Here is a 26,226-nt window from a genome sequence, read left to right on the forward strand (position 1 = left end):
AGTGAGATTGGTAGAAAAGGAGAATGATGCTATAGAAGCAGATCACCTTCTAAGATCAAGATCTGATGGATCCCTACACCCGCTGTTTGTGGAAACCGAAGTTACAGTGTGAGGCCTCATAGCATTTACCACAACCAGGTTACAGGTGGGGAAGAGAGACAGGTCAGGGACAGGACCAGGGACAGATTGGGCAAACAGGACAGAAGGGGTCAATCTGAGGGGAGGGGCATAATAAGCAGAAATGACTGTACCTATTAGAGTACACCCCACTCCAGAGTCTGGAATGGAAGCAGGGGTGCGTCTACGCTGCATGCTTCTTTCAGTGGCAAGTAGTGTATGTACCGGTGTAGCCCCCCCCCCACCCCCCAGCATAGATATAAATAGCAATGGAGATAGTGAGACACTGTTTAGGCGAGTTGAGTAAAGACATGCCTGAAGGGTGTGGGTACGTACTCAAGCACATACAGTTTGGGTGAATGGAGAGCCATGTAGGGGGTCTCCCTGACTTTGCTGCTATTTTTAGCTGGAAAAGTCTCCGACATCAGGGAAAGGCTTTGTCATTTCCCTGCTTCAGGGAAAGTTCCCAGCAGCAGGGAAAGGTTGGCAGAACCGACCCCTTGCTCCTAGAGCCATTCCCCTGCTGTAGGGAGAGACTCTGGCAGCGGGAAAGGCTCAATCTTGCTACAGGGAAAGGCTCCAGCAGCTGGTAAGTTAGAGGTATCAGTATTACAATCTATGGCAGCAGTTCTTAAACTGGGGGTCACGACCCCAACGTGGGTTGTGAGTTTCTTTTAATGGGGTCACCGGGACTTTTGTTAGAATCCCTGCTGCCAGGGGCGGAAGCTGAAGCCCGCGCCCCACAGCCCGGAGCAGATGCCAACACATGAGCAACTTGGCCCCTCTGTGGAATGGGGCCAAGAGCAATTGCCCTGCTTACCACCCCCTAACGTCGGCCCTGATTCTAGACTCTAGAATTCAGAGTAATACAGGACACTGGGATCGTGCAGTAATTTTTGTTGTCAGTAGTGGATCACAGTGCAATGAAGTTTGAGAACTCTGATCTACGGAACTAATCCAAACTCCCTTCATGTGAATGGGAGTTTCCACTGAGTTCAATGGGCTTGCCTAAGTCCGAAACTGTCAGCACACAAACACATATTCCACCTGTGGACAGTGTCTATGCCATTTAATAGCATGAATTAGGTAGGGATGATCATATAACATATAAGGGGTTAACCCATAAATGACTTGTGCTGTAGTATATCAAACCTAACAATCAGAAAGGCATGTTTCGCTCATGCAAGGTATATTCTGTTTCTATTATTCTTGGTTCACAAATATATGGGTCATATTTTCAAACATCTTCCAGACCTAGCTGAATTAAAATAAAATATCATTATTATTATTATTGCTGTTCGCCCAGCTCTAAGGTTTCCTTTCTTAATCAGTATTAGAAACTTTCATCTGATTCAAGTCAGATTTCCTGGCAGCAAACTGTGCTGATCGCAAGTGCAGCCTCTCTGAGAATCCCATTGTTGAGTTAATTGGCTTGAAATCAGTTGTATCTTGGTAAGCTGCCAGTTAAAATTACATCTTTTGTGTTTGAGTAGATTTTTGTATCTCACATAGTTTTGAACACTTTTGAGGAGACTGCCAGCTCTAATGCCATTAGGTAATTTTAAAATATGCATGTACTATGTGTGCAATACTTTGTGTGTTCATAATAACCATGAAATACATCCCTTAATTTCTGTAATCGTTAAAGATAGTGCATAGTATTCTCACATACCAGAAATACAAAATAAAGAGTCTTGGCAATGGTTACTTGTTTGGCATTCTGTGCGTATTCTCATATCAACAAAGGAAACTGTTCCTTTCAATGGAAAGTTCTCTTTGGCTTTAGACAGGAGATAAACATCCATGCTCATACCGTTAGATTTGTCAGCAGTTTCTGACACAGCTGAACATGGGGGGTTACTGATTCAGCTGAGCCCTCACAGGAGTGGACAGACTGACACTTAGGTGATTCTAATACTTACTTTCAGAAAGATTCATAGAGGAATGAATGCTTTTCTGCCTCATGACCACTCTTTTGTGGAGCCCTCCAAGGATTCCCCTCCTTGTCAACATTTATATGAGACTTCTGGTTCTACTAGTCATGTATGCTATAAATACTCAAGGGATGCCCCGTGTTACATCTTCTTCACACTGAACATAGAGAGCACTATTTCACAGCTTACTCAGTGCCCCAGTGGAATCAGCAGCTGGCTGAAACTACACTGAGGCAAGTTGGAGCGAATGTTGGAAAGCAGGAGATATGCTTTGAAGAACTGACCTATACCACATCACTTTCATTCAAAGGCATCTACTCTCTGATCACAGTCTCGGGACCCCTCTGGGCTCTTCATTGCTTTTGGATAGTCAAATAGTTCTAGTAGCCAAAAATACAACCATCTTTGGTAGGGCAGGAGGCTTCACCCCTTCCACTCCAATGCAGATATGGCCATATGTGCATCACCTCAAGGATCAGTGATTGGAATGCTCTATACCTGTCTGAGAATGCTATTATGGAATCCGATGGTACAAGATGCAGGACCCTGTCATTTAGCTAACACAGGACAATGAGAAGTCATCACCCAGTGTTCCTCACTTCAGTGCCCCCCTAGTCTAATGCAAGATCCAATTTAAGGCCCTAATCTTGATCTTCAAACCATTTGGGCCCAGCTGTGCAAACTTTACACAAGCCATTGAGGAAAAGCCAAACAACATGAATAATAGTGACACAGGTCAGTTCTGAATTTACTGGGCTTGACTATCTCAGAAACCATCCCTCTATCCAGGAACTTGAGCTAGCACAACAGTTCCCTTCCACAGGAGCACCAGAGCTCATCATGCTGAGGGTGTGTCACAAGTACAAGGGACTTCTCAGCAGCTACCTAACAGTTATGGAACCCTCTTCTGCAAAATGTTTGAACACCGTCACATCTGTCCACTTTTGAAACAAATTGTGAGACCCGTCTCTTCATGTTAACATTCCCACAACTTCCCAGGAGTGGGGTAACAAGGAGGGGCAGGAGGAGGATAGAGAAAAGGAAGAAGAAAATCAGTATCTATTTACTTGGGAAAGGAAGAAAATACAGTCTTCATACTTAGGGCCCCTAGCTAAAGCCCATTGAAGTCAATGGCAAAATTCCCACCGACTTCAATGAACTTTGGTTCAGGCCTCTATTTATTTATTTATTTATTTTGTAATTACAATTCTGTCCAGACACCACGGTGATGGGCAAGATTTTCTATGTCACACACATTGCACTATGTGTAATATGACTTCCAACTAACTACAATAAAGCACCTGTTTGAGAGCCATAAATAGGGCTGGCTGACAATTATGGTTTTGCTTAAATTAATTTTTTGCAAAGTATTTGCTAGCCATGGACAATATTGATTTTTCATTAAAAAAATGAATACCCCAAAACCAAAAACTTCAGGGTTTTTTTGCCAAAACCATTAATATTTCAAGTTAGAAATGCACTCATGGTGCCATATGCCTCCACTCTCCTCCATTCTAATCTATATAGATTTTACAGCGTTCATCGGCGTAATATTTGAGTGCCTTCCCATAGTGCATTAACCAGCATGAGTACACAATCTGTCACATGTGGTTTGTTCTCTCGTCCTCATCCACAAGAAGCATGTGCAGTGGAGAGTCTTGTTTTGGTAGGGTTTTGTTTGGTTTTGTTTTTTTATATCGATACCTGTTTCTGTTGTTTATATTAGAGAAGGCAATGCGGTAGTATAACCCAGCTGGACTACATATCTTCTATGACAGGGGGGGGCAAACTACGGCCCGGGGCCACATCCGGCCCTTCAGACGTTGCTCTTCACGGCTCCTGGAAGCAGAGGCATATCCCCGTTCTGGCTCCTATGTGTAGGGGCAGCCAGGGGGCGCCACACCTTTCCCCCGCCCCAAGTGCCGCCCCCACAGCTCCCATCGGCCGGGAACCAGCGCCTGTGGACAGCGCAGCATGCAGAGCTGCCTGGCCATGCCTCTGTGTAGGAGCCAGAGGGGGGACATGCCACTGCATCTAGGAGCTGCTTGAGGTAAGTGCCGCCTGGAGCCTGCACCCCGACCCCTTCCTGTGCCCCAACCCCCAGCCCTGATCCCCCTCCCACCCTCTAAACCCCTCAGTCCCATTCCAGAGCACCCTCCTGCACCCCCAACCCCTCATCCCCAGCCTCACCCCAGAGCCCGCACCCCCAGCTGTAGTGCCCACCCTCCCCACACCCCCCAACCCACTGCCCCAGCCCGGAGCCCCCTCCTGCACCCTGAACTCCTCATTTCTGGCTCCACCCCAGATCCTGCACCCCAGTTGGAGCCCTCCTGCCAAATTTTTACCAAATTCATGAATGCCCACTATACAATTTCCATACCCACATGTGGCCTTTGGGCCAAAAAGTTTGCCCACCTCTGTTCTGTGCGGTACTGTGGCCATGGACTCTCATGATAAACTGCCTTTCCTCCCCATAGAGCCCAAATTTTCTGTGGAAATTTTTTTTGTCCAACCTGCTCTGGATGCAAACAATATCTGTTTTTTCCCCTGTATTGGTTTTAAAACAGCTGTGAAGATAAGGCAAAATATTTCCTAGTTAAGTACATGCAGCCAAATTCTCCTCTCACACATTGCTAGAGAAATCTATTGAGATCCCATGTCACTTGAGAGCAGAATTAATTTATTTTCCCTCCAGTGTATTCATTTCTTTTGAGAACAAAGTGATTAAAATATTTAGACATATCTTAAAACAATTCTATAAACCGTTTGATCAGGCAGAGAAGGTAGGAGAAAGTTTAAATTCAGCGGATAATCATTTTTTTTTCTTAAACTGAAAAAGATATCTGGCAAAAGAAGTTCATCTCTTTCATGCTAAGACTTGCTGCTCTTTGAAAAGCAGACACTGGGGTAGAATTGTTAAATGCAGCACAAAGGAGGTAAGATCTGTGTGCTTACTTTTCTCTCTTCAAGGGAGACTCAGAGAAGAGAAATAATAGGTATTCACCGGTCAAAGCTCATACTGCTGATTGGTGGCTGGGCCTGTGGCAGCCCTTTACAGGAAATCAGACAACATTCTCCAAAGGAGATTTCTCAGTATTGCTGATACTGAAGAAATAACACTGAAACCCATTCAGCTCTGTAAAGCATCTAGCAATGGTGCACAGAATTTGCTTCATAGGAAACAGCATCTCAGAGCTTTGCTGCCTCAGATCACACATATCTTCAGGTAAACCTACATGAATAACTCTTATTTCTGCCTAAACTCTTTTGCTTTTGAACAAGCTTCTCCTCCAAACAGGCGTTTTAAACATGGGAATGATTTATGGTACCCGGCCTGTTCCTTCCCTGACAAACTTCTCATGCTACTTGAGGCAAAAAAGATTGTACGGTATGTAAATGCTAACTGTGCGTAGTCTGCCATATGCAAGACAGCTGCAGTCAAAAACCTCCAGGCTTCAGCATTTTTAAATCATTTTCAGTCTTCAACTGGACAATCAATGTAACCACTTCCAATCAACTGAAATATTAGACCTTTTCTGTTAAGTTCTCTGCATGTGTCAATTTCATTGCTAATTTATATTTCTTTGCAAAGCGATGTGTTAAAAGAGGACTGTATTGTAAAGTTAAATTGAGTTACCCCACATCAGGATTTTATTAAATCAACAAACAGCTTTACTTAAAAATGTTGGTGGGAGCTCCTATCAGTTATATACTAATATATTCATCTTGGTAATACGTTGCTTCTGGCTGCATTGCTAGCAAGTGGAAGAATCAAATGAACATGTTACTAAAATAAATTGAGCAGTGTGCTAATTATGTCAGAAACAAATTAGAAACAAACAGACCGGGTTCATTTCAGTCAGAGAAACAAGTTCTACAGCTTGTCTCTTCTGCATGTGACTTTTTTCCGTTGTTATGGGAAGAAATTTCTACCCCATGTGGCAATTGATAGAACATATATGTTTTTTCCACTATCTAAAAGTGATCCTTCTCCTACTACATTCTACCATCTGTGACTTGATACGGTAGAACTTTTCTATATGAGATATGAAAGGGCGACAGTGGCAGGGTCAAATACTATGCTGACTTACATTCTATGCACCTTGATTGGAGTCAAGGCCTGTGATAGATTTTCTGTGTCAGGCATATAGTACTGCTTAATACACTTCCAATTCTTTCCATTAAAACTCTACAATAAAAAAATATATAAGCCAGGCAATGGAGCTGAATGGGTCCATATAAAATTTTACCCACTGCCTCTACGCTGTTGTCATCTCTAATTAATAGTCAGGCTACATTTAGGCATGTTATTTTAGTTGTTACTGTGGGCTCTGATGTTAAAAACATGGTTGAATATAGTTATTTGAAGGCAACCGAGGGACAGATTATTTAGTCTGTCCTTGGCCAGACTTCTCATTGAGTTCACTGGCAGTGTGTCTGAATAAGGACTCCTTGAGGATGTGTGTGTGTACTGGAGTTGCAAGAGAGTGGTTTATTTGGCAAAGAGTAAGGATATTTGAGATTATCCATCCAATCAAATTTCAAGATCATTAAAACTAAGATTAAAAACTAACATGCACATGGGCGGAAAATGTGCTCACCAAGTTGTACAATGAAACACCTGTGTCTGTGCTTTAACAGAGCGGTTCAGTCCATGGAGACTGCAGGTCCAAGTGCAGCGCTCCATCTTGATCCAGGCAGCCAGACAACTGAAGGAAAATTCGAGGTGAAGCACATTATGCTTCTGGTTTCAAAATTTCTTGAGCTGCCACTCCATATTAACAAGGAAGGATAACTTGGTGGTTTGAGCATTGGCCTGCTAAACCCAGCGTTGTGAGTTCAATCCTTGAGGGGGCCATTTGGAGATTGGTCCTGCTTTGAGCAGGGGTTTGGACTAGATGACCTCCTGAGGTCCCTTCCACCCCTGATAGTCTATGATACTAGCTGCTCCATTTAATGTAATTGGGTGGGCTGGTCAAAGGAAAGGGAAAATAATTGTGAACATTTTTGCAACCTCCCCCCCTCATTGTTTTTTAATTTGACATTTCAAAGTGTCTAGCTTTGGAAAAAAAAATTGATTCATTCTGCTTTGAGTTCCTGGCAAATTGCTAATTGCAACTTGGCTGGTATGTTTGGACAATGCTTTAGAGATTGGCTAAAGGTGTTTCTCCACCAATACACAGAATCATAGAATCGTAGAATATTACGGTTGGAAGAGACCTCAGGAGGTCATCTAGTCCAACCCCCTGCTCAAAGGAGGACCAACACCAACTAAATCATCCCAACCAGGGCTTTGTCAAGCCGGGCCTTAAAAACCCTCTAAGGATGGAGATGCCACCACATCCCGAGGTAACCCATTTCAGGGCTTCACCACCCTCCTAGTGAAATAGTTTTTCCTAAAATCCAACCTAGACCTCCGCCACTGCAACTTGAGACCGTTGCTTCTTGTTCTGTCATCTGCCACCACTGAGAACAGCCTAGCCTCACATAAAAGTTAGCTGTGGCCCAATTCCTGACCATTCCCTAGTGACACTTCAGTACACTTTTTCAAAACTGTTTACACAGTTTAATTTAAAGAGCCATAAGTCACTCAAGGAGCAATAAGATTTTGCTGATTATTAAGACTGTGCAGGGTCTCTCTTTCTTACTATGTGTTTATACAGCACCTAGCACAATGGGACACTTCTCTTGGTTGAGGGTCCTAATGCTACTGCAATAGTAATAATAAGAACAATTATTATTGCAGGGTTTTTTATTAAAGAAGGTTTTTCTCTATCTTATTGAAGACTTATCCTACTTTTCAGCTCCAGTTGAATGTGGTGCTCTAGTGGTGTGACATCCATTCATTCCCATAGGATCAACATCTTAGGGAATGAAATTTCAGCTGGGTGACTCATTCCTAAAACAATAAGAGAGAAGAAACCAACTAGAAATTAGATTCCAGGCTTGAATCACAACAGTACAATAAAACCGTCTTTGGATTTATCTAGTACTCAGAAAACAAGAAGGTGTGCAAGGACAAGGGCAAAAGTTGTAATAATTCTTTTTTCCTCTTGAAAAAGTTTTTTTTTTCCTGACAAAGCATTTTTCAGACTCTGGGTCTTTCCATTTTTATTAACACAAGCAAGCTAAATAGCTATCTAGAGATTTGTCTTACTTGTAACCTGTCCTCTTCCTTCTCTTTCTCTCTAGCAAGCAAAGGTGGGCAGGGCTAATTGGTGCAGTGGGTTATTCCACTAGACGGAGAACCGAAATTGTAAATTTAGATCAAGTCACTCGTAAAAATAATCCAATGATCTCTACCTAGTTCCTAACAGATGTGTCTCCAAATTACAAGTCAAATTATTTCTTCTATGTAGTTTCAAAAGACATCAACATAGTTTCTAAGCGCCTGATATGATGCTGCAAAAGGTAGGAGTCTGAGCTCAGTGGGCCTGGAATGGCGTAAGTGTGGTTTATTAGAGTACTGGGGAAGTTTGCATCATGCCAGTTCTCCACTATGGGCCAATTCCTGCTGGGTTTATTCTCATGACTAAATCTTTTGACTGCAGTGGCACCATTTCTACAAATAAGTTGAGTATGCAGCCAAATCCTATCTCAGCTCTCACTGTCATTGGAGTTCTACTGGTGTTTCCATATCTTTGTCCCTATCTCATCTATCATATCCCATACTGCCAAACACCAAGCATTCAAATTCAGGATGCTCCCTCCCCAAAAATCATGAGATTTGGGGGTCCTCTGATTTCTCCTCTGCCTTTTGAGCTTTTACAGTTCACATTTTCAAGTTTTCACATTTCCATGAGGTCTAGAAACAGAAAAGAAAGGAAATAGATTCTCATGTAATACATGGCTCCAGAAGCTGCAGCTTTAAGAACACCTAATACCATGAGACGTGATAAGTCAGAGCTTGCAAAACTGCACATCTGTATGTTGTCTATACAGTATGAGTTGCTCCATCCTTGCTGTTATCCCTTTAATAGTCTCAGCATCAGATTAACAGTGAAAACAAATCTTTCACAGAAGAACTATAGGCCTAAATTTTTATAAGTGACTAATGATTTTGGGCCGCTAGTATGTGACTTGATGGGGCCTGATTTTCAGAAAATGCTGAGTATCTGCCCTCTGAAAATCAGGCCCCTTTAAGGTGTTCAAACTGAGACACCCAAAAAACATTTTTTTATTAAATGTCGGTCTTGCTGAATTATTATTAGAGAGAAACTGACACCTCATGAGGAAATTTTGAAAAACATTTCATTCATACACAAATATGTTGGTATATTATATATTTCCTGGGTTATTTTCTTCTTCATTCCATCTTCATTATAAAAGATGTATAGGAAACCATGACCTTTCGTAATTAAAGGTTCATTTGCTCCTGGTGCACCTCCAATGAATCACAAGCCACAGCCAACTAGTTGTGCTGTCACAAACAGATGACTGTGACTTCAGGTGAGGAATAATAATAATGCTTTAAATCTATCAAGAACTGTACAAACATTAATTAATTAACAGCAAACAGCAGGAGTGGGTGGATTTTACAGATCAAAACTTTTGTTTCCATACAAATATCAGTGGGCTACAATTAAAATTAGGAAAAGAAAAGTATATGAACAATTTCTCTTTGAATAGAAAGCTTAGTAATTTTTTATGGGGAGGTACCAGAATGTCTTCAATGCAAATTTAAAATGAAAAGGTCAAGAAATTGTACAATAAAGGCAGACAACTCAGGAGATAGCCCATAAATATGTACATGACTGACAGATTCCTCCTCCTACTCATTCCTGACTTTGCCCATTGACCCCATAGCAAAAACAATGCAGTACCATGCATGTGCAATGGGTCTCTAACTGTATGGAGAAGTGAGGCATGTTTCTTGTGGAAACTTAAAGGGGTTATATAGCCAAAGAATAGCAGTAGCCAATACCGCTATTCATTCAGGTACTTCTCTGGCCTTATCATTGTGACAACCTGGGATGCAGGTTATCAGGTCTAGTGACTGGTGCAGGAGCCAGGAAGCCAGTAGGAAAGCAGGGCTGGAGTAGACAGGGCAGGACAGGAGCAAGGCTGAGAACAAGGCAGGAACTGGAAAAAATGCACCTGTGGGCATATATATTGAGCAGCCAGACATCAGTTGGGTTAAGAGCAGACTTGCTAATTTCCTAGGCCGGTCACCCCTGCTACACCTCAGGTGTGCTCCTCAGCTGGCTGGAGGTTGTGCAAGCACAGCTGTAAATCCTCATTCCTGATAATCCTAATCCAAAAATTAAACTTTGGCTCATTTTATATAGTGTGTGGAAGTCCATGATAGAAAACAAAAGTGCTTTGAGGAGGGAAATGGAGGAGAATGGGGATGCTTTGTAACAGGAAGAGAAATGTCATTCCAGGCATTAGGAGAAAGTTATGTTCATAGCATAAACACAGAGAAGTAAGATAAAAACAAATACTCTTGATGGAAGGTTGCAGCATAACACTATTTCTTAGAATTCAGAATGATAACACCCAAGAACCCCCAAAACAGAGACACACACAGCAGGCTGCTCCCTAACACGGAAAGGTACAACTCACCTCACCTTCCCATAGGCTGACTTTTTCCCAGAATGACTCTGATTGTATACTTCCTTCCAAAGGCACCCAGCATGCTAGCAAGATTAGGAAACCACCTACTCTTACAGTGATCGCTTGCAATTTCAACAGAGCCTTCAATACACCACAGAGAAAAGAGTGAAAAAAAACATGAAGGAGACAATGGGAGGAGGAAAGACTGAGTGCAGTGCAGACATGAAGTGATTAGAGATGAGAACTGGCAGGGGGAGGGCTGCTCAGAGCTTTAAAGATATTCTATGGAAAGAGACAGTGAGCTAGAGGAGCCTGTTGACATGCTCAGAGTTCACTTGATTGAAGAGGAGCTTAATTTAATTCAGGTGTGTGAGAGATAACTGTGGTGTGACCCAGATTTTTGGCAGTGGGAACAGAGCAGTAGAATGAGTTTTAGAATGTTATGGAGGAGAAGCAACAATTTGACAAGAGCCCTGAAGAGAGAAGAAAATGGAGAGGTTGTGGATAAGACCAGGTTGTGAAACTGAGAGAGGGTGAGATGGAAAGTTTAGAAGTTCATTGTTTGGCTGTGTTTAGATTAAGGGATAGTGAGGCATCCATGAGAAATACCAGTGAGCCAGGAAGAGATTAGTGGGATGCAAAGCTACACTGATAGTCATCAGCATAAAGGAGATTGCAATTTAATAGCTGACTGACAATTTCCAAATGATTTTTAGCATCAGCAAGTTTAAGAGCCAAATCAGCAAGTATTTGGAGCCAAATGTAAACAAAAAAAACCAAAAAGAGCCTCTCCTGTATGAATGAGCAACTTCACAGACACATACACCTGCACATGTTGTTTGGCAGCACTTACCTCTGTACAGTTTTGAAAGATACTCATGAAGTTCAAACACAGTTGATAAGATTTACACTTCTTCCCCCGCTTACCAAAAATCCATGTGGAATTGTACATGTGATCCCCATCACCTGTGCACACAGATGGTAATGCTAGCACAGTATGTGCATGGGTGCTAAACTGCAAAAGCACAAATGGAGAACTTATTAAGGCCACCTTTGAAAACATGGCCCTTACTGTCCACCTGCTGCTCCCTGCAGTAATGATCAAAACATCCCAGAAACAGATGCTCCCTGAAAAACAAAACAATCCCTTCTGCTTTAAAAATAGATGACATTTTGAATTAAGAACCTGTCTAGTTAAATGAAAAGCTTTATTCTAACATTATGTAGGGCCCATTGCTGCGGCCCATTGCTGCAGCCCTTGCTTACACTAAACTCCCACTGATTTCAAGGGGAGTTCTGCTTACAAGAGAGCTGTAGGATTGGTCCCTTGATCAAGTTAAAACAATATTCAATGGTAATATGTCAGCTAGCTTGTTATTTTTAAAGACCTAGATAAATAATTTCCTCATGTTCACACCGGACTTTCTCTTCACAGACTGACCAGAAGATTTTGTATTAAACGGGTGCCTAGAATCATGAATAGAGAGTAAGTACTGTAACGTGACATTTATCATCCTGTCATTGTCATTGCATTCATTCGTAATTTCATGGTACTGACTGCGTCACAGTAGAGGTAAGGAGACATGGGATCTCCCTACAAGAGCTTACAATCAAATGTCCCCTTCCTGCAAACCCTCAAGCATGCGAGTAAGGGTACGTCTACACTGGCAAGTTTCTGCTCCACAAGTTATACCACTTTTATAAAAACACTGGAATTAAACTGCTGTTGCGTGTCCACACTGTGCTCCTTGTGACGCTGGAGCGCATCTACATTAGCAGCTTTTGCAACGGCAAAGACAGCCGTGCATTGTGGTAGCTATCCCACTGTACAACTGGCCGCAGGGTGCTTTGGGAAGGGTTTGCAATGCCTCATGCGGAAGGCAAAGCGTCACATGATGCAGGTTTTCTAATCCCATTGTTCCATGGGCATCCTACTACATTGCTAGCTGCTTTTCAACTGAAGTGATGGGGTGGGGCAGAGTGTGTGACAGGGAGAGTGTGTGTGTATGGAAGGGGAGGAGAGAGACAGTGTGCTTTGGGGGATGGAGAGTGTGTCAGCATGCTGTCTTGTAAGTTCAGACAGCGGCAGGAAGCAACCAGTCCTGAGGCAGGGGGAGGGGGAAACCCGGTCATCAGTCCCCACCTCGGCTTTCTCTCTCAGATACCTCTCTCTCTCACGGACACCTGCCTCTTGTTACGAATTATACCTAATTGGTCACGCACATAAACTGCTGCGAATTATATCTGACAGGTCACGCATACAAACTGCTGCGAATTATACCCAATAGGTCACGCACAGTTCTAGTCTAGGCTGAGGCACACGAACAAAGTCCACAACTGCAGAGTTCCCAAAGATACTAAGTTTATTACGCTCGAGCGTGGTGCCCCCCTGCTAATCAGGAGGGGACCCTGAATGCAGGTTATACAGAGATTATATACCTTTTAGCAAAGCATGTTGCCCTCGTGCATCGGAAACCTTAGCCAATAGACAAACCCTTCGCTTAACCACCACCTATCCCTGCTAAGTGCATCCCCCGTGCTAAACCATTACTTCAACTACACAACATGGTCCTAAAGCAATGCACCAGTAGCCTTTCTTATCAGGATGGAAGGCTCACATCAAGGCCAGGAGGCAGGAAGTTAGGAACAGACAAAGAACAGAAACCGGGAGTCGAGACAGGCTGGAAACAAGGTGCGGGGGGGATTCACAGGAATGCAGTATCTAAGGAACACTCCTCCTGGTGCATGATTGTTTGCTTTTAGACAATGGTGGGCCCCAAACCAAAATGGAGTCACATATGCACATATGCTAACTTTTCCTTAACACTCTGTGTTCAATAGCACGAGCTTCCACATTAGTGGTTTGCTTTGTGTCCCGGAGCAGATCAGCACAGCACACAACAGCTGTCAGAAACGGTGCTTTGAAAGGGGTGCATGTCTCCAGGGAAGTCGAGTTCAAAACAATGAGCAGAGTGGTCACTTGAGGCATTATGGGACAGCTTCAGAGGCCAATTACAGTGCAGAAAGCAATCAAGTGTCTACACTGGCAATAGAGCACTGGAGCCTCTGTGCAAATAGCCTTACGACTCTTGTCGAGGTGGTTTTTTCTGCAGCGTTGTAAATGAAGAGTTTCTGTGCACAAAGTGGGTTGGCCGTTTGTATATGTCTGCAGTTTGAGCGCAAAAAGCTGCTTTAGTGCACAGAAACTTGCCAGTGTAGACAAGCCCTCAGTAGAACATGGTTTACGGGCCTAGACCCTAATGACACAACAAAACAGAAGGGTACAGTTGAGGGAAGAGAGAGGCCGGGCCTACACCAGTAAGATTATATAGTTATTCAGCAAAGACACATGTGCATCGTGGTGAAGCAAGGATATTTTTTACATAAATAAATGTCTTTGACTCACTTTTTGTGGGAATCGTAATAGAAGGCAATGGCTCCGTGGACTAGCTGAGGAAGAGTGTTCCACGCACAGGGGATGAAGTGGAAAAAAGCTTAAGTATTTGCAGGACCAGCCCTTAAGAGAAGAGCTTGCTTTTCTGCCCACTGCTGTTCTCACCCTACCGCTTGGACATGTGGAGGGAGAAGCGCCACCCTCACATCATTCTGGAGATGGAGGCCACTGTGGACCTAGAGCCAGTCAAGTGGGAAATGGGTGGGGAGGACCCAGCCTGGACTGCTCTTGCAGTCACTGCTACTTTCTCTCTGCCTCCTGGGGGATCTGGAGGAAGACAGAAGTATATATTCTCCAGTCCATTCTTCCTGCCCCGCAATCTCTCTCCCAATGTTTGTGTTGTCTTTATTCCATCTGTGTAGTGATAATAAGGTGATTGTACATCAGCATCACTACCCTGTAGCCAAAGCTTGTGAGATAATTAATAGTTTTATTTTTGCTGTGAGGTTTATTCCCCCCACCAACAAAGAACTTTTTAAATAGTAAAATCTCCTGTAATTGAGTAGCATCCGGGATAGTCCTACATTCCCAGTTTTCCCCAAACTCTCATTCACTTCAGCGGGAGGCACTTTGTAAACAAGAAATGCTGGATTTATCCCTATAGGAATACTTCTCTTTACAATCACTCCAGCTTTTATTTACTGTGTGGGCTGCTATTGGGCTCTAAAGTCCAAAATAAATTTTGCCATTTGCTTTCTAAAACATTACACAAAATGCATGAAATGATAATTTTACTAAAGTATACAGAACACAATATTTTTCTCATTGTAAATTTATGATGTGATCTAGTTTCAATTGATACTGACGACAAAACTTCCACTGCCTCAGAAAAAGGGGTTGTTGTATAGTTCCTTCTTTTTATCCAGCAGACTTCCTGGTCTCGTTGTGCCATTCTGTGATGTTGCATTGTTGACTATGTAATTCTTGTCAGGCACTCAGGTACCATGGTGATGAGCATGATACAAAGAGGAAGACAGCTATAATCTGAACACTTGAAACAAATAATATGTTAGATAAAAGCAATTGAAATTTGAAGTTTATAATTAGGAGATGTTTTTGTTTAGGAAAAAACAGGTTTTGGTCTGAATCTTTGTTAGTAGACGTATTTATTTGTATTATGATAGCATGTAAAGGCCCTAACCGAGGTCAGGGTGCCATTGTGCTAGGCACTGTGCACATACATAGCAGGATACAGTCTCTCCTGAATAGCTCACAATCTAAATAGACAAGATAGACAAAGAGTAGGAGGGAAAACAGAGACATAAGTGATTTGCCCAAGGCCATAGAGCAAATCAGTGGCAGAGCCAGAAGTAGAAACCAAGTCTCCTGAGTGCTAATCCACTGATCTGCACTGCCTCTTGTGTTCATTTTTCATTTGGGAAAGGTGAAGGTTAAACATGCTTAGAGAATTGTTTTCACTCTGCATTAGGGGCATCAATAACACACACTGGTGCACAGCTCTAAAAATATAACAAACTGAAGCCAGCTGTAACCTCAATTTAGCACCAACTAACTTAAAAAAATCTTGATCACATGTCTCTCCTTCTCAGCTGAGATCCCTGGGCCCTGGTTTTCAGCAGTCCTGAGTACACTTTTCTCATTAATGGAGGTGGCCCAATTAGCACACCCAAATTAGCAGAGAATCTGGAAATATAAGTTATGATGTGTGAGTACAAATAGCTTTTCATTATCAATATCTGGCGGAAGGGTATATTAGGAGTTACTCCTAATTTAACAGTGTCCCTTGAAGAGAATGTCTAAGCCTAAAAGATTCAAAGGCAAGAACTAACTTTTCTCCTTCTAAAAGTTATTTAGCCTCTTTTCTGCCATACCCAATCATGGATTGAACAGAGACACTGGATTTATGGCTTATTATAACAATCTGTAACCAACTAACCCCCTTTTTTTGTCTTATGTCTGCAGAGGTGTTAACTGACCACTCTACCTTGAATGATCCCTTACAATATGTGCTAACAACTTATGCTAAACAATCTGTTCCATCTTGCATTTTGCTGTGACACTGCTAGTTCCTTACCCAGATGTGAAGAAGAGCTAAGTGTGACTCAAAAGCTTGTCTCTCTGGCCAACAGAAGTTGGTCCAATAAAAGATATTACCACACCCGCATTGTCTCTCTAATACCCAAGTGTAGATCTCTTCACTTGCAACCACAGACAGTAATGCAGCTGGGAGCCAACTCTCTTGCCTCTGCTATTTTTGTTTATTCATTTCATAGAATCATAGAAGATTAGGGTTGGAAGAGACCTCAGGAGGTCACCTAGTCCAACCCCCTGCTCAAAGCAGAACCAACACCAATTAAATCATCCCAGCCAAGGCTTTGTCAAGCCAGGCTTTAAAAACCTCTAAGGATGGAGATTCCACCACTTCCCTAGGTAACCCATTCCAGTGCTTCACCACCTAATATCCAACCTAGACTCCCACGCTGCAACTTGAGACCATTGCTCCTTGTTCTGTCATCTGCCACCACTGAGAACAGCCTAGCTCCATCCTCTTTGGAACCCCCCTTCAGGTAGTTGAAGGCTGCTATCAAATCCCCTCTCACTCTTCTCTTCTGTAGACTAAATAAGCCCAGTTCCCTCAGCCTCTCCTCATAAGTCATGTGCCTCAGCCCCCTAATCATTTTCATTGCCCTCCGCTGGACTCTTTCCAATTTTTCCAGATCCTTTCTGAAGTGGGGGGGGGGCCCAAAACTGGACACAATAGTCCAGATGTGGCCTCACCAGTGTCGAATAGAAAGGAATAATCACTTCCCTTGATCTGCTGGCAATACTCCTACTAATACAGTCCAATATGCCATTAGCCTTCTTGGCAACAAGGGCACACTGCTGACTCATATCCAGCTTCTCGACCACTGTAATCCCTGGGTCCTTTTCTGCAGAACTGCTGCTTAGCCAGTCGGTCCCTAGCCTGTAGCAGTGCATGAAAGTCTTCTGTCCTAAATGCAGAACTCTGCACTTGTCCTTGTTGTCCATTTATTCAAGTAGAGAGGACAAAGATGCAAGAAATCCATTGCAGTATTCTCTAGCCCTGTCAAAAGATGTCGGGAGAAATCCTGGCCCCACTGAAATCGATGGGAGTTTTGCCAATGAGTGCAATAGGGCCATGATTTCATTGCCATCCTTTTGGTTTTCATGCTACTTTTTAGAAGTTCATTATTTTCAGTGGCACAGGGTGGTTTTATTTTGTGTTTGTTCTTCTTGCATCTTCCCAAAGACCAGCCAGTTCCCTAACAAGCTGACCCATCATTATTTCTACTGTAGAGAGAGCCATCTATCCTCTGATTCAGTCGCAATGATTAGAGGCTATGGACTGCGGCATCCAAGCTTCCCCTCACGCTGCCTCACTCATACCGACATTGCATCTTTAAGCCTCCAGTTTATGATGGTTTCACTTGCTACCAAGTGCCACGAAGTCACTGACCATTCAGTGCCCTTAATGATCCCTTGCCTGTTTTCTGTGCTCACTGTTAGCTCAATTTACTTGTATTTGCAGGTTAAAGATACCTCATGCTGTATCAGGATTCAGCAGCACGCAAGGAGAAAGTACCCAGCACTGTAGTTTTAAATATTCACTTGTCAGTTTGGTAAAATATAACAGAATGCCCCAAATGCCAAAAGGAATGCATTTGTTTTTACCTCAGTATGATGGGGGTTATGGATATACCTGCCATTAGGGAATGGGGCTCATTAATTCCTGAATACTGAACTGAAGAAGTCCCCCAAGACAGAAAATAACTGGCTTCCCACTTTTCATAAAATCAAACACTCTCCCAATGTATCTTTTCCCCTCACTTTGCTTCCTTCTCCCACTTTTCCCGTCATCCCTCTGTTCATACTGCCCCTAAGGCCAGGGACTTCCCTTCTCCCCTCATGCATCCATGTGTTGGGAGCATTACAGACACCTAGACATGCCTACACACTGTTGCTGTTCTAGAAAGGAAAGTTGCTGCTACTACAAGCCCATAAATGTTATTTTAAAGCTTTTGAATGTTTTCCTGTATATTCTATGGGTATATTGTTTGTGTGTAGGGCCTAACTCTTTGACATGGAGGCTGCTTCAGACCACTCTGGCAGTGTAAAGAGGTCTTGAAGGGGTGCAAATGTAACATACATTCACTATGAGGCACTTTTACACTACCAGAGTGGGCTGTGTGGGGAGTGGGAGGAGGGAGGGGGGAGGGCAGGTTGGACAGAGATTCACACGCTGAACTTGGTTCATAGACTTTGGTAGCAGCAATCAAGCATCAGCTAGTTTGCTTGAAGATTTGAGTTAAACTTCAAGGGAAGCACCCCATTGCCAGGTCCTCCTGCCAGGAAACACCAAACTCGCACTTACTGAATTAATGGCTTCCTGGTTGTCCTGGTATTAATTGGGGACGTGAAGGAAGCCAAATAATTCAGGGCTGGGTTGTCTCTGTTAATTGTTTGTGCAGCCCATTTGTGGGTGTGTTACTGTGATTCACACAGAGGCAGTGAGTCTGTTACAGCCCCAGTTAGGGAGCCCTGGTTTTAGTTCAAGCTATAGCACCTGGTGCTTGTCGCTCTAGAGCAGAACTGAGAAAATAGTGGCGCTTTCTGTTCAGGGGCCACACAGAAATATAAAATTAAAAATAGTCCTGTTCAATTGGAACCGAAACACATTTATTTTTTGCATATTTTTGTCAAATTCAAAATGGAAAAAAAAATGTTATAAATTAACCAAAATGTTTCAGGTTAGCCTGAAGTGAATTTTTTCCTCACAGGTTTTTCATTTTAATTCAGCTGTTTTGCATGGTTTTGGCCATTGTGTGTTTAAACAGAATAAAGGCCAAATTTAATATCAAAATACCATTTAGAATTGAAAAGTTGAAACAAAGTGTTTCTAAATGAAACAGTCAAAATGAAGCCTTTTGAAATTTCTCTTACCCAACTGAAACAATTTGTCAGATATGACCCGAATTTGGCAAATACGTTGGACCCTGAAAAAAAAAAAAAAAAAAAAAAAAAGCATTTTTCAGGAAAAAATTTGTAAAAATAATACAGAAGTCACCCAACTCTGCTCTGGGATTCTCTGATCCAAATCACAGTATGCCACTCATCCCATTGGTTCCTCGCACAATGGAACTGGTGCCTCTGAATGCCACCACAGTACAAATAATAACCACCAGAAGAAAGAAGGTTTTCTGTGGAAAAGCTCAGCTTGTATTTCACCAAACTTCTGTAAGCCGGGGCTAAAGTTCACAAAATCACTGAATTTCTTGACCAAAGATTCCATGGAAATAGATTTGATGTTCAGTGCAAATATTTTGTAGATCTCTCAAGTTAGCTTCAATTTAACTTGGATGAATTACCATTGCTACAACATTTGCATTGTGTAATTTTTATTTAATAGTGTAAACTTGCAAGCTTTTATTTTATTTTTTGTTTTGGCACTTTAAAACTAAAATGCACCAAGGAGATACAGCAAAATTCACATCAGATGCCCCACATAGATTTTGTGTGTGTGTGTGTGTGTGCGCGCACACAAACACTAAGGTAATAAACTAAGGTAATAAACTAACAGAAACATGTATGCCAGGAGGTACCTCTGAATTTTCATTGAATTCTGTAGTATATGAGAAAAAATTATTAATAACAGGCATTTACTGGTCAAATCTGTCTGAAGAGTGATCCTCTTTACTGTTGATATTTTTTGTGGGGAAAAGAGATGTTGCCAGTTCTCATGGTATAATCCTAGCTTAATCAAAAGGATACACAATATTTATTTTCTGAGCTCTCTCAAAAATAAAATACTTACTCTAGACAGTAAGATCTGCTCAGATTACTGTACCTAAGGGCACAGGGAGGGGAAAATGTGATGTCAGGAAGTTGTGAAAAGCTGTCAAGACCTGTGCTAAGGTATAGGTAGACTTGGCAGAATTCTTTTTTTCTTTCTTTAAATAGTCTCTGTGAATAATATTGAAGTTTAATTTTAAGATTTTTGTTTGTTTCTATCAATTTAAATTTTCACAGTTGTGCAAAATTGTGGGGTTTAAGCATTTTTCTACCTTTTTTTATTTTAAATTTTCATAGTTGGAGGAAATTATAGGGATGTCAGACAATTATTTAGTGACAGCAGACATTGAGATTCAAAAAGTTAAAGCTTTGGAACCATTAAAGACAAATTGTCATCATCACATATCAAAATGTACAAAGTAAATATCTTTAAATCAAACTCTAATAGAGTTCTCAAGAAGCATTTTTGTTACTTTGCCTATCGATTATTTCGATTATCATTGATGGAAAGATTTTTTTGACTGTTTCTGCTTGTGCTGTGAAATCAACATTTACCAACATTTATTGATTAAAATCCAATCCTTCCAACACTAGTTATGGGGTGTATAAGCAGCTATTGGTCTGTGTGTATATGATAAAATCTCAGTTCTGATTAACTAGCAATGTCTGAGGTTGACAGTTCTCTGTCTGATCCTACACTTTGTATTTTTCTAATTTTGCATTTCAGTAAAAATTCCCATTTCTGAATATTTCTGCACCTCAAATATTAATTGGGGCCATTATGCATACACATGCCAGTTTTTATAACTATAGAAATTCAGTGATTATTACATGTGCTACTGTAGATTTCAGCCCTGCAAGCACTTAACTATGCATGTAACTTTACTCAGCTGAGTAGTCCCTTGAAAATTGCTCATGTGCATAAAGTTATTCAGTATATGCAGGAACAGGGCCATAATCAGTGAAATAATGTAAAACTAATATAAAAGTGTCTCTCTCGTCGCCCCCCTTTGCAATTAGAGTAACAAAACCCTTTGAGCTATTCTGTCTAAAGTGTATCTGATCACAATCCATTGAGAATTAGCTTGTTTGGTCTAGCAATAGTTTTCCTATTTGGTTTTGCTTACATGACAGAGTATGGAAATCAAAAATCTTCCTCTTCATTGTTGTGTTACTATTGAAGGGAAAGATCTTGAAAAACACAAATGGGAGTTAGGCACCAAATTTAAATTGTCTTTCTATGGGTGCTGAGTGCGTGACTGACCCTTTTGCCTTTGAAAATCTTTCCGCTCCCACCTTCTGGCCTTCAAACAACCCCCACAAACTCAATCAGCAGCAAGCTCCCCACAGAGCAGGACATACCAACCCAAAATGGTACCAGACCCTTCCAGAACAACACATGCGAAACCTGCAGACATCCCCCACAACACACCTTTCAAGATCTATGGGTCTTACATATGCCTATCACAACATGTGGCATACCTCATCCAGTGCCCTAAATGCCCCAATAAAAACTATGTGCGTGAAACCAGACAACTACCATGCTCTCAAATGAATTCACACAGAAAAATGATAAATGACAAAACACAACAACATCACCCAGGGGTGAACACCTTTCACAAAGTGTTCACTCTATATCTGACCTATCAGTCCTCATCCTGCACAACAACCCTTTCAAAAGACAAACCTGGGACTGGGAGGTTAAATTCTTTATTTTGCTAGACACTAAAAATCATGGTCTTAATAAAGACACTAGATTTATGGCTTATTACAACAATCTATAAACCACTAACCCCCACTTTTTGTCCTATGACTACTGGGGTATTAACAGGGCACTTCACCTTGAATGGTCCATTAGAATATGTGCTAGCTACTTATGATAAGCTATCTGTTTGATCTTGTATTTGCCTGTGACACTTTTGAGTACCTTTCCCAGACCTTAGGAACAGCTCTGTGTAGCTCAAAAGCTTGTCGCTCGCACCAACAGAAGTTGGTCCAATAAAAGATATTACCTCACCCACCTTGTCTCCCTTAAAGGGGTAAATCAATGCAATAATAGTAACAACAAATAATAAAATCCTGATCTATTTTACTGATCTATTATCAGGTATAAATATGGACTCCATTTTTTAAAAAACAAGTGTACAGATTTTTTCTTTTCCTATTTGTGTTTGATTTTAGAACTGTCAGGTTCTGGCTGCTCTCTGTAGGTTGGAGGACTTGGCCCATTCCAGTCTTTCAGATATTGCTCATCACACAAGACTGAAACTCAAGTTGCATCTTTCCTAATTCTCATTTGTGCGGGGTGGGAGTGTTGATTCTATGACTTTGATCCTGCAATTAATAGGGTGTAGGCAGAGTGGTGCAGAACTCCAGTCAAGTCGTGGGACTCCATGCGGGCCAAGCAGTCAGTTGTAGAACTGGGAAATAAGGTATGTAGGCACCTAGTGGGATTTTCAAAAGCACCAGGTGCCTAATACTCATTGATTTTTTAAAATCCCACTAGGCACCTAAACCTTTACAGATCAGCCCCTACGTGACTCAGGAGTCTAAGGCCATGTCTGCACTATGGTGGCTACAATGGCACACCTGTGGCACTGCAGCTACACCACCATAATGCAGATGCTTCCTACAGAGACAGGGGGAGATTTTTCAATCATTGTAGGTAAGCCATCTCTCTAAGCGGCAGTAGCTGGATCAATGGAAGAATCCTTCCATTGACCTAATTGTGTCTACACGGAGATTTAGATTCATAGATTCCAAAGCCAGAAGGGACTGTTGTGATCATCTCGTCTGACTTCCTCTATAATGCAGGCAATAGAACTTCCTAAACATTAATTCCTAGGGTGTACCTTTAGAAAAACATCCAATCTTGGTATAAAAATTGTTAATGATGGAGAATCCACCACAACCCTTGGTAAATTGTTCCAGAGGTCAAGTATGTTCACCAGGTTGGCATAGCTCCATTGCCCTGAGTACCATAGCTATGTCAATCTTACTTGTAAGTTCATTCCCCCTGAAGCATCTGGCAGTGGCCACTGTCAGAGATAAGATACTGAGTTAGATGCACTATTGGTCTGACCGTTCTTAGGTTCTTAAGTGTAGACCAGGCCTAAGTCTGATTGATTTTCAATCAAACTTAAGTGCATAAGTCAGCTTTGAAAATGAGGCATGAACTCTTAAATCACTTAGGCCTTGCAATGCTGAATGGAGCCATGCCTAAATTACTTTTTAAAACTGGGGCCTAAATAGCATAAAATTCAATGTTCCCTCCCACTCTCTACCAAAAATATTGTCAATGTCCCTGTAAACATTGCCAGAATAGTCCTCCAGCACAAAGATTGGAGGCAGAACCTGCTATTCTTGACATTTCTAACATAAAATTGAAAAACAAAACATCAAAAATATTATAGGCTTCTTTTTTACATCATAAAAGAGATCAAAGAGACCATCTAGCCTTTGCAATTTACCTTTCAGTATTATGACACTCGCTGGGTGTAGCGTAGAAATGGGGTCAATACACAGTTCCCACAGTAGTACATTTTGCTTTTTTTTTCTGTTCCATTTTGTAATAAAGTTCACCATGAGAAAACAGGGACATTGATCAGAACTGTAGCCAATAGCTTGCCAGTGTCCCTATAACACCCAACAAATATAATATTTCTTGTAAAAATGCATTTCAAATGAACAAAAAGCCCTTGAAATAGCAGACACCTAAAACTGCCAGTGTCAGACAAAACCAGCACTTTCCGTTTCAGCTACAACCCCAGCTGTGGCTTCTCGTTTTGAAGTACTCATAGGTGGGGCCTCTCTGAGAAGACAGAGCCCTGATGTTTTAAAATGCAGGCCCTGATTCTGGAGTGCACATTTACTCCTTGCTCAGGCAAAGCTCACAATGAATGGGAGTCAGCACTTGCACACTAGGGTGATGGATCAAATACTTAAAACAGATTAGATTAAAGGTAGCTTTGATTGAGAAAGGAGCAGAGAACGAGGCCATACTCTTCAATGCTAATTGTCACCCCGCTTCAAACACTTTTAAAACCTGCGTTTTAAAGCCCCTGGTTTCCCATTGTTGTGAGAGCTGATCCTCAGGTATGTCAAAGGCAGAAGATGCTGCAGCATTACCTGTCTTTGAAGTACATACAGGGGTAATTCTCAGGAATGAGAAAATGGGCGTTAAGTCTACTTTCAACTAAACTGCTAGTAGATTTAGAGCCTGTGTTTTAAAATGGCAGGCTTCTCTGTCTGCAGAGAGGAGTTTCAACCCCAGCTGTGAGTACTTCAAAGGCAGAGATGGAATTGGAAATACAGGCTTCCACACACACTGGAGGTTTCAGGCAGAGACTTCCATTTTACCTCAGTTACAGAATTTTAACCAATTAGAAACCATTTCCAACTTTCATACGCAGTTTTACAAACAAGTTTTGGGTGGGGAATACAGCTACATTTTAATTATTTGAAGGGAATTAATCCAGTACGTTTTTAAAAACATTTACATTTATACAGGTTGTCAGCAAAATGTATGTTGCTCAAATTCAAATTATGAATATTCCACCCTCCTGAGCAACATAAGTGGTAGAGTGCACAGCACTACCTTGGTGGGAAGCGTCTCCCACCAACATAGCTACTGCCCCTCATTAGGGTGGTTTAATTAAGCCAACGGGAGAGCTCTCTCCTGTCAGCATAGAGCGGCTACATGAAAGAACGTACATTGGCACAGCATAGACATAGCCTTAACGTGTGTTTGTAGACTGCCTAGCACAGTTAGAACCACTGTAATATTTAGGGATTTCATCTACCACTATGTATCCAGTACAGTGGTTACTGAAAAAGTCAGCTCTTACCAACACTTAGCATACAGTGCTATCTGAGATATAGCAGTATTTCCCTAACTTTGGACAGCAAATAACCCATGATACCTCATATATTACAGTATGGTAACTGGAGGGGAATGTTGGGCCAAGATTGTGTCTTTAAGCCACTGCTTGCAACCTGGGGAAGCGTGTGAAGGAGTTCTTCACCAGCAGCTGCTCCCAGAGACACTGCACTTAAGGCAGACTCAGGATGACCTAGTTATCAGTAACGTTGTGAAAACAGAGAAGCGATGGGCAAACATGACTTGAGTGGCCTTTGCTATAGATTTTTCCAGGATGCAGTATGCAAGGCACAAGGAGTAGGGGAAAGACTTGCTCTGGATCTGTTATTTTCAGCGGTCCCTGAGCCCACAGAATGAGACACAAGACTTATCTTTAAAACAAAGAAGTATTTTTTTATTTTTCTTGCATCTTGGACTTTTTAGTGATGGCTTTTTCTTCTCCAATTATCTAGCGCCACACTTAAGAGTCCCTTCTTATTTATGAATGTACTTGGTCAACATTTTTTTATTTTAAAAAAGCTTGTATCAAAAGTGGCCTTAGTCTCTTCCAAATGAAATTTGTGAATATTTTTTAAATTCTCTTATTTTGATTAAATATTGTCAGGTTCCCCCTCTCCCCATTCTCCCCTTTCAACAGCATCTCCTCCCATCCCCCTGTTCTCTGTAAAAAATGCAGACTGTTTTTATTTTATTACTCACACTGTCAAGGGAGCATTCAGGACAGTTTCAAACTCACTATGAATCTGTTCTTTCATACTTAGCCTTCACTTCCTATTTCCTCCCCTTCTCCAGTGGAGAAGCAATAGCCCTTCTTAGTAGTTGTCTGTGGTTTCCAGCATTATGTTTTGTTGCCTGGCCAGCTGGAATTGCTGTCAGTTCAGCTGCTCCATTCAACAGACATTCAAGAGTATCTCTGATTTCATGATGGAGTAAAACATTTCATCTACAGCTGTGAAGCTCTGTCATTCCTTTTAACAAGGACAAAATAATCTCTTTGGGGACATTATCTGCTTGCCCTCTTTCTTACTGTGTCTTATGCCATAATAGAGAACTATGGGGTAAATATACTACTGTAATTAACTTGAGTGGCTCCACTGATATTATTAACAATGCGAAGGTAGCTCAAGTGGCTTATGAACAGCAGCTGTGCCCCAAGAGTGAAATACAGCCACTCCACTGCTATCTGTTATTATTTAAAGCATGTCAAATTTCTGGTTAATTTTGAAAGTTTTAATATAAAACATCACCATGAGTCATTTGCCAGTGCTCTTCTGGAAGTGGATGAATGGGAGAGTAGGGGGAAAATGATGATGTTCTGACACTAAAGCGTTAGGTTTTATTTAACTTTGACATGGCAAAGATGTGCTTACAATGCTGACTGACAGGCTGTTTTCCCCATCTGACATCCATTTTGAGCTAACTGGTGTAACTGATATACAACTAGTGTGACACTAGCAGCCACTTGGGAGGAATGGTGAAAATATAGTTCCATGATAACATTCTTCTCTACAGTC

The 26,226-nt window shown here is 41.7% G+C and overlaps 1 protein-coding gene across 1 annotated transcript in view; it reads left to right on the forward strand.

Annotated features, from left to right (window-relative positions):
* The first annotated feature begins 5,170 nt into the window (after window positions 1-5,170).
* The window catches only part of CLNK (cytokine dependent hematopoietic cell linker), a 71,791-nt gene continuing 50,735 nt past the window's right edge, over window positions 5,171-26,226 (forward strand). The window contains exons 1-2 of the mRNA XM_043544648.1: window positions 5,171-5,277; window positions 12,043-12,093. Of these exons, the coding sequence (XP_043400583.1) occupies window positions 12,083-12,093 (11 nt within the window). The 5' untranslated portion in view covers window positions 5,171-5,277; window positions 12,043-12,082. The remainder of the gene's footprint in view (window positions 5,278-12,042; window positions 12,094-26,226) is intronic.

Source organism: Chelonia mydas, chromosome 4 (genome assembly GCF_015237465.2).
Source record: "Chelonia mydas isolate rCheMyd1 chromosome 4, rCheMyd1.pri.v2, whole genome shotgun sequence".
Taxonomy (NCBI): Eukaryota; Metazoa; Chordata; order Testudines; family Cheloniidae; genus Chelonia; species Chelonia mydas.